Source organism: Sebastes umbrosus, chromosome 16, assembly GCF_015220745.1.
Source record: "Sebastes umbrosus isolate fSebUmb1 chromosome 16, fSebUmb1.pri, whole genome shotgun sequence".
Lineage (NCBI taxonomy): Eukaryota > Metazoa > Chordata > Actinopteri > Perciformes > Sebastidae > Sebastes > Sebastes umbrosus.
This window is the reverse complement of record NC_051284.1, coordinates 17,715,563-17,731,071: the sequence shown is the minus strand read 5'-3', so window position 1 is coordinate 17,731,071 and position 15,509 is coordinate 17,715,563. Positions and strand designations below refer to the sequence as shown.

General features: G+C 44.5%; 1 protein-coding gene across 9 annotated transcripts in view; it reads left to right on the top strand.

Annotated features, from left to right (window-relative positions):
• Positions 1-13,662, top strand: part of meis2a (Meis homeobox 2a) — a 201,334-nt gene extending 187,672 nt beyond the window's left edge. For 4 of the 9 annotated variants that reach the window (XM_037796591.1, XM_037796588.1, XM_037796587.1 and 1 more), the window contains 3 exons: positions 6,324-6,382; positions 8,038-8,148; positions 11,870-13,662. In XM_037796591.1, the coding sequence (XP_037652519.1) occupies positions 6,324-6,382; positions 8,038-8,148; positions 11,870-12,183 (484 nt within the window). In that variant the 3' untranslated portion in view covers positions 12,184-13,662. Of the gene's footprint in view, positions 1-6,323; positions 6,383-8,037; positions 8,149-8,629; positions 8,729-11,869 lie in introns of all 9 variants that reach the window. The other 5 variants (XM_037796592.1, XM_037796594.1, XM_037796595.1 and 2 more) reach the window with 3 other exon arrangements.
• Positions 13,663-15,509: the final 1,847 nt, after the last annotated feature.

Here is a 15,509-nt window from a genome sequence, read left to right as displayed (position 1 = left end):
CTCTGAGGAAAGGGAGGTTAATGACGGGAAATATTAGGGGACTGTCTGGGTAGAGAGAGCACCCTCCCTCCTAACATCAGAAAACTGGTAGAGCTAGGGCAGGTTAGCCATGTTGGGTTGCTACAATAAGGTCTCTTTCATACAGGTGTGTTGACGCCTGGGGCAGGCTTGGCCTCGGTCCATTCCATTCACCCTGGCTGATTTGAACAATAACTATCATATCTCTTAAAAGAGAAGGGAGGGTGAAGCGTCAAGATGCCTGAGAGCTGTGTCGGGTCCAAGAAAAAACCCCGCTGCCGTTGTCAGAGCTTGTTGATGTTGAGGAAAAAATCCCCCCCCCTCCCTTCTCCCTCCATAACCCCCACATTTTTTTTTCCTCTCCTCCTTTCTCCACTTCTGCACTGGATTCAGCGTTTTTGTGCCGTAGGACAGAGTGTGGTGAGGAGACAGAGGAACAAAGTGCTGCTGTGTGGAGCAGCAGCTGCTGCTTGCCGGATCAAAGGGGCAACAAGCGTGGTCTTCCTGGCCCAACGCTGCTCTGGAGGTGTTTGACGGACAGTCAGCAGCTGGGGCCGCACAGCCCGCCATGCAGGGGTCAGGCTGCTGGACTGCAAGGCCCAGGGGTGACATGCCCTCACTGGACAGGGGGAAGAGGGGAGAAGGTGTTAGATGGGAGGGTAAATAGAGGGAGATGTCTATGTTTGTTTCCTTTGTTGTTTGTCTTGCTGTTGTAGTTCAGAGCGTTACATCTGGGATTATTACTGTATATTTCACATTGTATCGGCCCCGTACTCTTTTGTGATGAGCCAGTGAGTTCTTTCTTATTCATCATAATGCACAGGCGGTAGTTGAAGCCTGATTTTAAGGGTAAAACCATCACTAGAATAGCATTGCTCCACACTGCAGTATTCCTTCCACCTCTTTTGCGCTGACAGAAAAAATCGGAGCGAGAAAAGAGAGACAGACAGGGGAGCGAGCATGCCGCAGTGCTATTGATTTATTTTAATTAGCTGCTCGTTAAATCGTGTCAGTTTGCAACACAAATATATAATTCTTTGTCTGATTTTCCACTCGAGTCTTAATGACTCGTACTCCCCGGGTTTCCAGAGAGGAATGACTTCTGCAGCTAGACAATGCAAATGTTACTCATATTGGACTGAGGAAGAGGAGGAAGAGGAGGGGGGGGGGTGGATGCCACAAAAGGGCAATGAGTGGAGTAATAAAAAGGGAAAGAAAAACAGGTCAGTGAAAGTCCATGGAGGAGAGGTGAAACAGTCCCCCTTTGAGAGGCAGACAAAAGAGTGTGGAGGGGGGTATGGAGGCACAGTGGATGAGAGAGAGAGACAGAGGTAAAAACTATGTAAACACAGTGGCTGCCCTAAACGTGGGCCCTCTCTGACGTTCCTAAAAAACGATCCCGCCTCGCTCCGCTTCACATCTGCACTAAATCAAACACGGGGGTGAGGTAATGTTCGCCCGGCTTATGTCTCTTGACTCCTGTTTTAACTTAAAGAAGGGAAGAAGGGATTGAAAAAAGGGATGAGCTTGAGGAAGTTTCCTACCCTACCTATCTCTTCGTCCTTTATCTCCATCGTGGTTGGAGCCTGTGAAAAGCTCCTTTGTGATAGTTTATGATAAATCCATAGATACTGTAAGTTCAGTCTGGTGGCAAGCTGTTACACGGGGCCTGTTAGGAGCATGTGAGCTGATTCAATCAGTGTTGTTGACACTACAGTAGATCAGTGTTGGAGGTTCAGTAGCCCCAGACTGCCCCACTGTCTGACTGGACCATAATTAGTGTTTGCTTATACTAAACACACCCTCCTCACGGGGTTAATTTGCATCCACTTCCTGGTAAAAGGACACTGAGTGTTTCACTCCTTTCTGCCTGTCTTTCTTTTTTTTTTGGTGGTGGTGGTGGAGGGGTTTGGATCAAACTAAAGCCTTCCTCCTTTGATTCCAGTGAGTTGTGACTCAATCGCTGGGGGTTTGGAATCTTTATTTCTGTCTGAAGCAGCAAGTATGGAAGCAATGAGCTCTAATAGGAACCAGAGGACAGTCATGTTTGCAAGCAGCGATCGGGGATTGAGTTCAGCACGTTCTCGTTCAGATTGTGTTGCATCTAATCTTCCTGCAAAGAGACAGACAGGGGCCCAGGAATTTGACTGACAAACGGAAACTTGCCCCCATGTCCCTGCTGGCACATGAGCTCTCAAAACGGGCATGTGCAGGTCAGCCGTGAAGGCAATAAACTGTCGACGATTTCTGCGTCACAGTTTCGAAGCCGCCTCGCTCGTGCGGGCTACATTCGGAGCAGCCCGGCGCTCGTTTCTTCGGAGAATTCATGTTTAGTATTTCTCTGTTTCCCTCTCCTGGCTCTGGCTCGGTTTCTTTCTTTCATCACGAACTCGTCAAACGAGTGACCCTACTCCTGATTGGCCGGGTTCCCTCCGATCTCCAAAGCAATTGGCTCTCTCCCACTCTCTCTCTCTCTCTCTCTCTCTTCCTCTCTCTCTCTCTCTCTCGACTCTCTCGCTCGCTCTCTCTCTTGGCTGTGCTCCAGGGTAGGGTGGTTTGGCATGCCGATTTCTCAGGGAAGGAATGCTGACAACAGGAGCGAGTTACCAGGTGTGGCTGCGAGTCAGTTAACCAGAAACAAGGCCTTTCTGACAGATTGAGATGAGGAAGCAAGAAGAAAAAAAAACTCCCCAAGCACTGAGTCAGACGGACTGGTTTTGCTGTATTTTCATCTGCAAACTTCCAGTAACCTTCCGTAGTATTTGTCAACTTTCTTTTATGGTGATGATGCACTTGGTTTGTCGCATTAAAGGGTCATAAAGTTAAAGGACTCTACTTCATAAAATAGAGGCACATGGTGTGTTTTAGGATTATGTAACTTCCCTATTAAGTCTCTTCTTCTGTCTCTGACCCCCCTTGCACTCACACACACACACACACACACACTGGGTATAGCATAACATTGTATGTTAGCCAGGCTATTTAACACCTAAGCTCACACACACCCCTGCGTATGTGAGCAGATATTAGTAACCAGGGATGCTGTGTTGATCCAGCCTGGCGGAGACCCCGTGTCAAGTGGACTCCTGCTGCCCTGGCTCCATCATTCATATCTGCCTGTTATTTCCCTCTTCGACCTGCACAGCCACACCACTCAGAGCGCTAGTAAACTTAGCACTCTATACCGTCATGGACGGTGTATCTGCATGTGTTTGTACACACGTGTTGTTCAACGCAACGCAATGTCAGCGCGAAGTGCTACCGTAGGCCAATTGGCAGTAGCGTGTGAAGAATGCGCCGATGTGCACATACACACATATTGGCTGACATTGTGCATACATATTCACACGCACGCTCCAACGCATTCTTAGCACCGCAAGAGCAGTTTTTGATACGCGACTTGAAAATGTGTTATTGGCCAAGAAGAGACCGGTTGCCCACGTTAAACAGCGAGTGGGCCGCTGCCCCCGCCAGCCCGCTTTCTCCCGGAGTAATGTACACATTCTGAGCTGTATCCCGAGGAATGACCTCCACACGACCTCCTAACCTTGCCTTTAATTATTTGTTTGAAGACAGCATGGAGTTCCCATGCTGAGAGGCACTCTGTGTGCATGTGTGTGTGTTGGCGTTTTCTGTGCTCTAACATTGAGCAGAGGCAGGCCATAATAAGCTAGACCACCAGATGTAGATAATAAAACATGGGGCTTTGGGTTGGAGGTTTTTTAGCTAGTGTCCCCTGTGAGCCTCCTGTGTTCTGGTTAGTCTACAGACACACTGGCGGTGGCTGTGGTCATGTCCACAGTGTCGATGTGTAGATTTACAGCGCGCGCACGTTGTGTTTTAGCGAGTGGTTGGGAATTCGGAGTCCCCTGTGGTCAACCTCTGTGTCTCTCTCAGGGCCTCGGGTCCGTCCATCTATCCGTCCGTCCCAGTTTGACTTCATCTCTGGAGGATTCCCGGTGGTGTTGTTCTAAGCACACACCATTAGCAGCTCACGGGTCGAGGGAAAACAGTGTTATCAGGCCTGGCTCTGATAATCTCAATTGGCTTTACTCAGACTGATAAAAGGTGCTCTAAGGCCACGAGAGGGGCCCTTGGTCACCCCTCCCCACTCCCTCCAGTGCACCGCATTGCCTCCCCGTTACTGTGGCAACTTGTTTAGCGTACAAAAACAGAGCCTTTATGTGTGTGTGTGTGTGTGTGTGTGGGTGATATGGTGGTTGGCCAACAGGGAATGTTGACAAGAAGCAGGTCCATCTCAGAAAGCAGCTTGGAGGGAAAATATTGAAATATGTTTGTGTACACGACAATGAGCTTTGAGTTTTGTCAATGAGAGCAAACACCCGGATAGGAAAAACACAAGAGGAAGAACACTGTTTTTTTAAAGGAACATCTAGACAGACACTTTGATCCTGCAGCATACTCTCCAGTACTTCCTCTACAGTCACTGGAAACCGTATGGGCAAATTTAGCACCTGGCAAGAACATTCCTGATATTATGTGTTTATGGTTATGTCCCAGAATAGGTAAGAATGCACGTGGTTGTGATTTTGAGCCCCTTGGTGCGTCTAGCAAGCAAGAAAGCAGGACATATATTTTAGCAGGCCTTGCACTCTGAGCTTAAAGAAGGGAGTGTGATACCAGGAATGTCTTACTGTTTACTTGCTCAGCTGGTTTTGATGCTGGAAGCGTCTTTCTGCCGTAAGCACTGCAGGCATTTCTGACAGCATAGCTATCTAAGAATACTTTGTCCCCTTTGTTCTATCAAAAAAAAAAAATACTTTCACAGTTAATAAACCTTAATCCTCATTCCTCCCTTAAATCACAAGTCATGCATTACAATCATATAATTTCCAATCCAACTCCCCACTTCCCTTCCTCCACTTCTCGTTCTCATATGGATGCGTTTCATCTTTTTCTCTCAGGGGCCCGGCGGCACCCCTGCGTACCTGCACTCTGGATGCCCCCTGGCAAATGAGCACCACGTCTCTCTTTTCCCAACCGTGCATTTTGTACGTTTAACCATGTCACTTTGAGCCGGGCAGATTACAGGCGTTTAAGTTCATTGGAGAAGGTAAGGGCAGGTATCAGGGCTTCATGGGGGATTAGGAGCCCAAATTGGTTCCAGCTCTCCCTTCCTTCTAATGACCAGTTCTTTACCGTACTGATGGTGCCGTGGCCCGTACGTTAGAGGAGGGCGGTGGCCTGTGGGGGCCTTTTTTTTCTCTCTCCTCTGCTTTTTTGGAACCAGCAAAGGACTCCATGCTGGACAGCTCCAACGTGATTTGAAACCCCTCTTTAATATCAACCACATGGTGGTACCTGTAGCGCTCAGTCCACGCTCGCGTTTTTTGTTTTAGTATGTGAAAGTGAATGAGACAAAGACGGAGAGGGAAGAAAGGTGGAGAGCTTGCTCGGCCTGAGTGGCCAGCTTGCGTCCGACACAGCCCAAGGCGTCTCCATTCCAAAGTTAAAAAGGTTGCCCCTGGCTGGCAGTCACCTCCAGATGACCTCCGGCTCCACACTGGAAAAGCCACAGGAGCAAGGCAGGCTGGGGAGGCTTTGTGGAGCTGCACTTATTCGCTGCTGTGGTGGTGATAAAACTTCAGACAGCCTAATTGATGGGCTCGCTGACATAACAATACCTTGTGAAAGCACGGAGTGGCCCATGCCTGGTCCTCATTTCTAGACAGCTGGAAGGGGAGCAGAACCCCCTACAATGCAGCCAGAGTGGGGGTCCCACAGAGGGGAAGGGTGGAGGTGGAGGTGGGGGGGGAGTAATGAAAGGAACCATTTGTGTCCTGCACTTTGCTAACGTAAAGCTCACTTTGAAAGTCCAACGGGTGATAACACTCCAGGAATAACGTTGTTTTGGAGAAGGAGCCGTAGACAGGATACTGTACACATTGTATAAAGTTGCTGTGTGCAACAACTGGCTGCAGGAAGAGAGAGGGATGTGCCACGGCGAGGGTTCTTCTGTGCCCAAGCTGCACTTAATACTTGAGGAATGTCTCCCCGGTGCCCATAGCAACCAAACGTAATCAAAAGCTTTATTAAAAGAGGGGGGAATAGATCATAAGGAACATTAAAAGTATCCCTCGCTGGGTTCCCAAGTCAGCACACAATTGCCCTTTTGTTTGTTGCTGTTTTGTTGTGAGCGCCTTTTCTCAAGGACTCGGTGGCTAATGTTGCCATTAAGTCATGCAAAACTGTTTTGTCTTTGTGGTGGCTTGTGATGAATCTCTCCGTGTGTGAATGCAGGGTGATTTAAAGTTTGTTTTTCTCCTCTTTCTCCTCTCTGCCAGGTTCATTAACGCCAGGAGAAGAATAGTACAGCCCATGATTGACCAGTCAAATCGAGCAGGTAAAAAAAAAAAAAAAAAAAAACAGCCAACGTACAGCAGCTTCTCTCTCTTTTCTTTCCCCAGCATGAAGACACCCCTTTCCAAATCCTTTACTGGCATGCTCATCATGCCTGGAGCCCACATTTTTTTAAAGGGACACCCTACATCTTCTCCCCCCCCACCCATCCCACCAAAATCCCTTCTACTCACTCCTGTTCCTCTCCCTCCCTTCATCCCCTCTTCCATTTTCTGTATGAGATGCGGGCCGTTTGCTGATTGACTCTAATTGGAGATTTCCCAGTCTAAGTGGAGGGAGAGGTATATTAGCACTCTCTTTGTGAATTACTAATTGGACACAAGAGGAGTGCCAGAAATGCTAGCAGCAATTTATGAGTTATCTCCTTTTTTTTTTTTTTTTTTTTCCAGTGCAGGGTTAGGGGGGGATTCCCCTCACTTTTTCTGTTGCATTTTTATTTTATTCCCTCAAGAATCACTGTTCTGGATTTTGACATTAAGTAGTCATTCAGCACATTTCAAATATCAAAACTGCTACATAGCTGCTTAGTCAAATTTCCACTTTAACAGAATCAGTTAATGTCATGAAAACTGCCCTTAGGAGGGAGTTTAATACTGATTAAATCAGATCTGATGTTTTTGATTTAACGCCAACGCAGAGATTTTCTTTAAAAACAGATTATGGAAAGCTTCATATTGTTAATTGATAACGTGTATTTCACGTATCCCATTGTGCTCAGATTACAAAAAAGCACTAACCGAGTAGTAAACACGCCACTCCCGTGTGATCCTGTGGAATGATTCAGTCGCACTAAGCTTCATTGACTTTGGCATTACCAAAAAGAAGCCGAGTAATTTGTCTCAGGGAGGGAAAAGCTGTTTTTGTTGATTAGCGAGCTCCCCGTCTTAAAAAAAAAAGGTCCCCACACACCGGGGCGGAGGTTGTTCAAAACGAACATGAGCCGTGATTAAGAAATGAGATGCACTCGCGAATTTGGGTGACTCTTTCTTCAATCGCTGCGCTCTTTGTGTTGAATATTTGTCAGCATGCGACCGATGTGTGCCAATCAACAATCTCTACAAAAACAGCATGACTAACAGCTCCCCCCCTAATCTTTACGAATTACAGATTAACCAAGATAATACTGTTATAGCACTGTTTTCTACAGTCTCCTTCATTAGGGCTAATAGTAGGCAAAACAAGATACAACTGAGCAAATTGATTGCTACTGTATCATGACAGATAATCAGGTGAATCATTCAGAATATTCAATTAGAGTTGTATGTTATGTTTAAGAGTAGATGAGCAGTGACTGGGCGAAGTGCCCCATGGCCGACATTCTTCTCATCCTGTCAAACTGCATGCTTTCTTCTTCTTAGAGAACAATGTATCTCCTGTGAGTGTGGTTTTGAATGACACTGGTGTGTGTTTGTGAGCGCCTGTGTGTGTGCGTGCTTGCATGCATGGGGGCCTACTGTATGCGTGTTCGCATGCCACGCGTCAGTCAATGCGGTCCACAAACATGAGCACAATGTCTTTCAGTATGTTTGGGCTGGATCTGGGACAATTGCTGATTGTCTGGTGTGTTTTCTCTTCTTCTTCTCCTTCCTCCCTCCCCCCCTCCTCCCTTTTTCATGTCCACGTTTTGACTACAATCAGGTTTTCTTCTTGATCCTTCAGTGAGCCAAGGAGCAGCATACAGTCCAGAGGGCCAGCCGATGGGCAGCTTCGTGCTGGATGGTCAGCAACACATGGGGATCCGACCGGCCGGTAAGCCCGTCCAACCTCTCCGCCTTCATCCGTCTTCCCTCCGTCATGCCTGCTCTACCAGACACCAGTTTCACCCCTCCAGTTATCGCACAGCTGATCAACACTGATCCTCTTGTCTGTAGCATGAGATTTAGTCACCTCAGCACGGAGCAGGTCCCCGAGTCAACCACGTAAACCTAATACTAACAAGTGCTACACAACCACAGTTCTCTTTAAACCCCCCCCCCCTCTCCGTTCCCCAGACTGTCTTGCTTGTTCTTTTTTCTCTCTAATCTAACACATCTGGGAAAATCCTTCACGAATGATCATAACAAAGGGGTTTGTGGGATGCCATGCAAAATAAAAACTTTACATCTTTCACTTCCCCCTTCCTTTAATCCATCTAACGCTAACCTCATCCTCTCTATCAGCGGTTCTCCTCTGACCTCTCTGTGATTCTCCTGCTGACCCTTTGTTTCTGGCGTTTATCTTCTCTTTCTAGGGCCTATGAGTGGAATGGGGATGAATATGGGCATGGATGGGCAATGGCACTACATGTAACCTCCATCTTGTAAAGCAAAACGCAAAGAAAAAGGGGGAAGTAAGTACTGGGCTCTTTTCCTTGTCTTCTTTTTACACTTTGGTGCTGTGGGTTTTTATGTTTCTTCACCCACAATTCTCTTCCATTTCACCACCCCTTCTTACACCCTGGCTGTAATTTTACAGCCCCCTGCTCCCTATAGCATCAACAACTAGGAGCCAGGATGCATGGCTGTTTTTAGCGAGATGCTTTAAGGGGTAGAAGGGAGAGGGGGGGAGGCAGTAGCCAAGGATGAATTAAAGACTTGGGAAAAAGGGGGGAACCGTCCTGGGACAGAGAGGACCCGTCGACTTGTGGCGCCAGACAACAGGAACAACAACAAGAAGAAGGAGGGGAAGAAACAACCTGGCATGGCAAATTTATTTATCACAACAGCGCCATCGCTCTCCCCATCCCGGACAGCCAATGCAAATGTTGGACATTTAGGGAAAAAATAACATCTCCTGGGGAAGGGGCTGACGGGGAGAAATTAAGCAGGCTCCAGTGAAGCGATAAAGAAGGAGAAGTGAAACTGTCCTCCGAGTGACATAAATCTGTCTGGGGAAGGATTGATGCCCAAATTATCTTATATGCAAAGACGGGAACACCGCAGTACATTACGGTCCCCGAGCGAGATATACGGGCCGTGGGTGACATGGCCGATCCTTCACTGGGGGTTTGGTTTGAGCTGTGTAAAGGGAGGAATGAGTGTGTGTGGGGGACGGGGGGGGCTGTGTGTTTTGATTATTTTTTACTGGAGGGAGACGATTTAAGGGGGGGCGGGGGCCGGCGACTAGCCTGACCTGAGACTCGCAGACAAGAGCGGGGAGACATTGAGATAAATTTATAAGGTTGTAGACACAAGCATGACTGCATCTAAAAGGAGGGGATCTCTTTCACAGATACAGTGAGTCGCTGTCTTTCTGTCTCTCTCTCACACACACACACACACACACACACACAGCTAAATGGCGGCAGCCTGATTAAGCTGGCCATTCCGCCTCCCGCTAGTGCCACAGTGCTGACATTTGAAAAATCAAGACATATCACATCCCAAAGGCGGCAGGGCAGAAGAGATTTTATTTTAACACCTAAACTCCCTTTGCCCAATGAGGCACAATATAATAACACTTACCTTGATTAAAAGAACCCTTTATATGTAAATGGAGACTGGATTTTCCAAAGGGTCACAGCGGCAATTCTGCCGACAGAGATCATTTCACCCCTCTAGTCTTTGCTTCCTCTCTCTCTCTCTCTCTCTCTCTTCCTCTGTCTCTCTCTGTCTCTCGCTCGTTTTCTCTCATCCCCTCCCGTCTTTGCTAATGGCGGCGGGAAAAAAAAAATCCGGAAGCAATGTTCCCTAAAACAGCCACACAGAGACAACATTTGCTCAGGTTGGCTAATTCTTAATATAGGGCTATATAATTTTGAGACTATTTAATTACGTAACATACTTTATGCTTCATGACCAATTACATTAATAGCTTAATACAGAGGAATATTATCCTCTCTTGATTTGATTACACAGCCACACAATATGGTATATTTGGTACTTAATTATGGCCAGCCATTGAGCAGGACCGCTGTGCCATAACAGAAGTGCACAGGGAGGCAGGCATGCAGAGATGGAGAGAGATGGAGAGAGAGAGAGAGAGAGAGAGAGAGAGAGGCCCAGTCTGTCCTCGGTTATTGTCTTCAGATGGTTTTACCACTCTTGTTAATAAAGGAGGGGGGTCTCAGATCTACTTAACAGAATGACTGCAGCTTACAAGACTGGAGATTACCAGCTTACAGTGTCAAAAACATCTGCTGGGCCTTTTAACAGGAGCTGCTCTAGGTTATATGGAGGTGAGGGCACCCATCATACCCCAACACCCTGCATGATTTATTTATTTTATGACCCCGGTAGTGAGGTTTTAAGAGACCTGCTCTGACAAACATGTGCATTTCAAATGAACTGACATGGAAAGGGGAGTATTAGAAAACGGCACAGCTTTCAACCAATGAGACTGGTCATTAATCTTGGCCTTTGCTGTCCCTTTTTTTCCCCCTCTCTCTCTCTCCTCTCCGTCCTCCTCCTCTTCCCCTCACCGGGGCCCTCCAGTGTAATTTCTTAATTGCAGTGTACTAAGGTGGAGGAATGCAGAGAGTGAGCATGCCTAGTGACCTTGCAGCGACCTCTCCCCTCCTATTACAGCTTCTAATCCCCCAGGGGTTCACATTACAAAGCAGGTCGGCCCAGACCCAATCCCAGAACCAGGCCCCCCTGGCTCCAGCAGGGACCCCTGCTCTCACTAGCCTTTCCCCAAGGTCCAGGCCTTTAGACCAGCCATGTTCCCATACTCCAGTCCCAGGCTCCAGGAGCAACCCCCCACACACATCTTACTTTTTTTTGTTTCTGATTACAACAAACAGCCGTGTGAAAAGCCAAACAGTGGCACTGCTGAGCCAGCTCTGTGTCCTGGGTCCTGTCACAGTGTGAGAGGTGCCAGCATGCTGAGGTCTCCACACATATGAAGAGTCCATCTTAAAGGGACATCAATATACCCCACCTGTTTTTTCCCTTTCTTTTAACTTCCTTTTATCTTTGCTTCTACTTCCGACTCCATGCATTTTAAGAGCAGCACTTTGTTTTGCTTAAAATGCTCTCATTTAGGGTGGAACCGAGCCTTTTAATGCTCCCCATCTTGGTGATACAGCTAACTAAATTATTTAATAACTTCTTTAAGGGATTCTAAATCAAATATGTTCACACACAGAGGCTCGTCCCCCATGAGAGAAAGCCTGTTGGGTTTGTCGCTCGAGTCGGCTGGGGAATTGGCTGTTCCACTTGTAAAAGTATTAGCACTTCTCCACATCAATACAGCTTGGTTGGTTTTCCTCACGTCCTCCAGGACTGCAGTGTCTGTGGATGACTGAGGATCACTTTCCAACCTGAGACCTGACCACAACGCTATTGGGCATTGTAAACCACTCACCATAGCCTAAAATAGCCCCGCGCTATAATGACTCTCTTTACTTGTCGAAGCTAAAAGCACCGTAGTCACAAGCGCGGTGTCATAAAATCTGCTAAGCCCTTTGTTGTTTTAAATTGAATTAAGGGAGAAGGAGCACGTCAAGGAAAAGTAAATTAATTTCTTTCTCTTTGTGTCTTTCTCTCAGGTCTGCCAGGCATGCCGGGGGAGTACGTACCTCAGAGCGGTCCTATGGGCATGAGCATGGCCCCACCTACTTACACCACCTCTCATCAGATGACCTCCCACCCCTCCCAGCTCCGACATGGACCCCCTCTCCACGCGTACCTGCCCGACCACCCCCACGCCCACCACCCTCATCACCACCCCCACCACGCCATGCTGATGCATGGAGGACCCTCGTCGCACCCAGGAATGACCATGTCTGCACAGAGACCCCCTTTGCTCACTCCCATTGACCCCAGTACTGGAGGACAAGGCCTGGACATCCATGCCCAATAGTATAAGGGAACTTTGCTACCACGACAACAGCAGCTACTACAAGAAAAAAAAAAGAAAAAAAGAAAGCAGCAGCCCACAATAAATCCTATTTTGAGACTATTTTTAAGAATAAAAACGCGAACCCTTTTGACCAGAATTTGACACGAAAGAAACAGAATTCCAGATGAGCTGTGATAATTCTTTTTTTTTTTTTTTTTTTTTTTAGACTTGTCAATTTTGTTACTTTCATCCAAAACGGAGGACCAAGCTGACAAGAACACTTTGTAAAGTCTTGGGCTTTTGGTAAAGATCAACAGAGGATGTTTTGACGTGTGCAAAAGAACGGACACATGCGCACACACTCCAAAACACACTTTTTCGCACTCACACACCGTCATAAACATGTTCAGTACACTTTCATGTGACGCGCTTCTAAAATAAAAATCACTCTGGAAGATTTAAAAAAGAAACAACAGAAGGACTCCAAGAGTTATAACTACTGTAGTATAAAAAGTATAGATAAATAAGTTAAAACTTGTGCATTTTTCGTTGATCACATGGTTTATGTTTCCTGAGCTAGTTTTAGAATTAAAGGTTAACCTTTTCTCTCTCACACTGTGTGTGCTCCTTCCTGGAGGAGAAACTGTCTCGCAGCACAGCACTATAAAAGAAAAAAAAACAAGAAGATGGAACATCTCAAACCATAGAGGGCAATCAGGTCCTGTCCCCCATAAGAACAGGGCATGATGGGAAAAGGCTGCTAAATGACACCGGATCTCTCCAGAAGATTCAGTTTGAACATTTGTCATGCCCCTCTTTTTTTTTTGGTTCATGAATGAATGTTGCCCTGTAGGTTTTAAAGGAAAAAAAGTTCTTTGTTTGAATTGCCCAAGCACTGGATTGTGTTGGTTTTATACATTTTTATTTTAATATTATTTTATTTTTTTGTACCCTGGACTCTCATTGGTAAGAGCCTATTGAAGGAAGCTTAATAGTGGAAAAGCAACATCCTACGGCGCTTCTTTATCTGCGGATCAACACTCTTGCCATAAGGACAATACTGACACAAACGTTGATTCTGCGGCACTGGAGAAGCATTTGATGGTTGATGCACCAAAAAACCTAAAACTAAAAAAAAAAAAAAAGGAAAAAAAAACTTAAATTATGAACTCAATGCTTTTGGGGGGGGGAAAAAGCTGAGAGAATATTGTAACAAACTTCGTACAGAGTTCAGTCTATTAATTGTTTCATGTTAGATATTCTATGTGTTTACCTCAATTGAAAAAGAATGTTTTTGCTAGTTTCAGATCTGCTGTGGCATTGATATTGTATGTCCATGAATTCCTTCCTTTTTCAGCACGTGTTCCTCACTAGATGATAAGATGCCGTCTCCCTTAAGCTTTGTCAAAAATACATTAAATACTTGTATGAGGACTGTGACGTAATGTTTAAAAGGTGTTCAGTCACAAATGCTGTAATAAATATTTCATTTTTGATTTTTGTTAGGTTTTTGTGTGATTAACTGTGTTACAAACACATTTCCATTTTAATAGTGATAAGATTAATTTGTTTAATATTATTATTCAGGTGTTTTGGATGCATTGTTGCCTTTAATTTTTGCCTATTTTTTATTTTATTCTTGTAAATGTTAAAACTCCCACTTTTTTTCCAGCAATCTATTTGCAGTAGCTTGTTTTAACCATTTGGTTATTTAATGCCCTCTTATAATGACAATAACAAATTATGGTTGAAATATGTCTCGCCGTGGCAATTTATTTAGGCACACAAATATGTCCCCTAAATGATAAATAACTGTCAAATGCAAATTAAGGGTGCAAATTACACAGCAGATTCACCGCTAACACATCTGAGTTTTAACCAAAAGATTGACTGTCAGATGTGGTGGTAAATAAAAAAAAAAGGTTATAGCCTCCAGCTATTTAACATAAAAAAAAAAATGGCAGAATAAACAAAAATAAATTACAGTTTCTGAAGAGGTATTTATTTTATAATTAATTTTCTTGAAAATATTACAGTGTGCTATTAAATTCAAATTAATAAAAACATAGATTAGATAATATTTTAGATATTTCTGCCTGTGTAAAAATGTGGATTTGGAATTTTAAAAAGTGAATTTAGATGGATTCACCCTTCACTCTTATGGTGTTCAAACAATAGAGGTGGATTTGTCCCCAGTGTAACAGCTTCAGCTCCTCCAGTGAGCTCCATGCCGGCCCTCTCTGCTGCTTTCTGCCGTTTTGCAGCGCCGCCTGTCGGCCTGAAGTGGCACCGCCGTCCAGCGGTCCTCAGATGGGCTTTGATAGGCTATCTCCTCTCTTCTCTATCTCTTTGCCTGTGTTCGCCCGCGGCCATCCAAGTCATAGCCTTAAACCAGAAATGACAACATCACTTCGGCTGAAATATGTTCTGCCCTTCACACAGAAGTTTAAACGTCTGCTGTGTCGGATTCAAGGCCTGCAATATTTTTTTTATCCAGTTTTAATTTATTTTTCTTTATTTTTTTTTATTACAAACCCTGATATATCAGCTGTCCCATGTGTGAATCAACAAATACAATTCGTGGCACAAACTATAATAATAATAATATTAATATAATGTATGTATATTTTATTATTTGTATTTAGTGCATTTAAACTGTTTTTTTTCGTTTATGCATTCAGATGTTTATTGCTATTATTCTCATGTGGCCTTCTGAAGGTTTTTTTTTTTTTTTAGCAATTGTTTCAAACAAATCTGACGTTGGCCTATATATGATCCGATTCTTTATTTATCTATTTATTAATTTGCAATTTAGATTGATTGCAAATTAATAAATAGCTAAAAAAATGACCTGATTCTTTATTTAGCTATTTATTAATTTAATTTAATTAATTTTCAATTCATCTAAACTATCGTAAACTATTATTAATTTATGTTTACCCAGCAGCTATATAGGCCTGTTCGTGTGTTTATTTATTTAGCCTAACTGTTGGATTTTGTACATTCCTGTTAAAAAAAAAAAGAAACAAAAAAGAGATGAAAATCACAATAATAATAATAGATGAAAAATTACAATAATAATATTTATAATACACTTTCACACACTAAATATTTCTAGTACAGTTTCCACGCATGGAAAGCCATTTTTTTAAATCTTAAAGTTTATTTTATGTTTAATTCAAAATTATTTTATGTTTAGCCAACTTGACGCTCAGCTGCAACAATATTTCCTTTAGGTTATTTTAGCATTTTGGTTTGAATGTTATACGCAGCTTGTTTTATTGAAATTCCGGACATGTTTGTTTAACTCTGCTCACACACTCACTCACACATAGAGGAGATGTTAA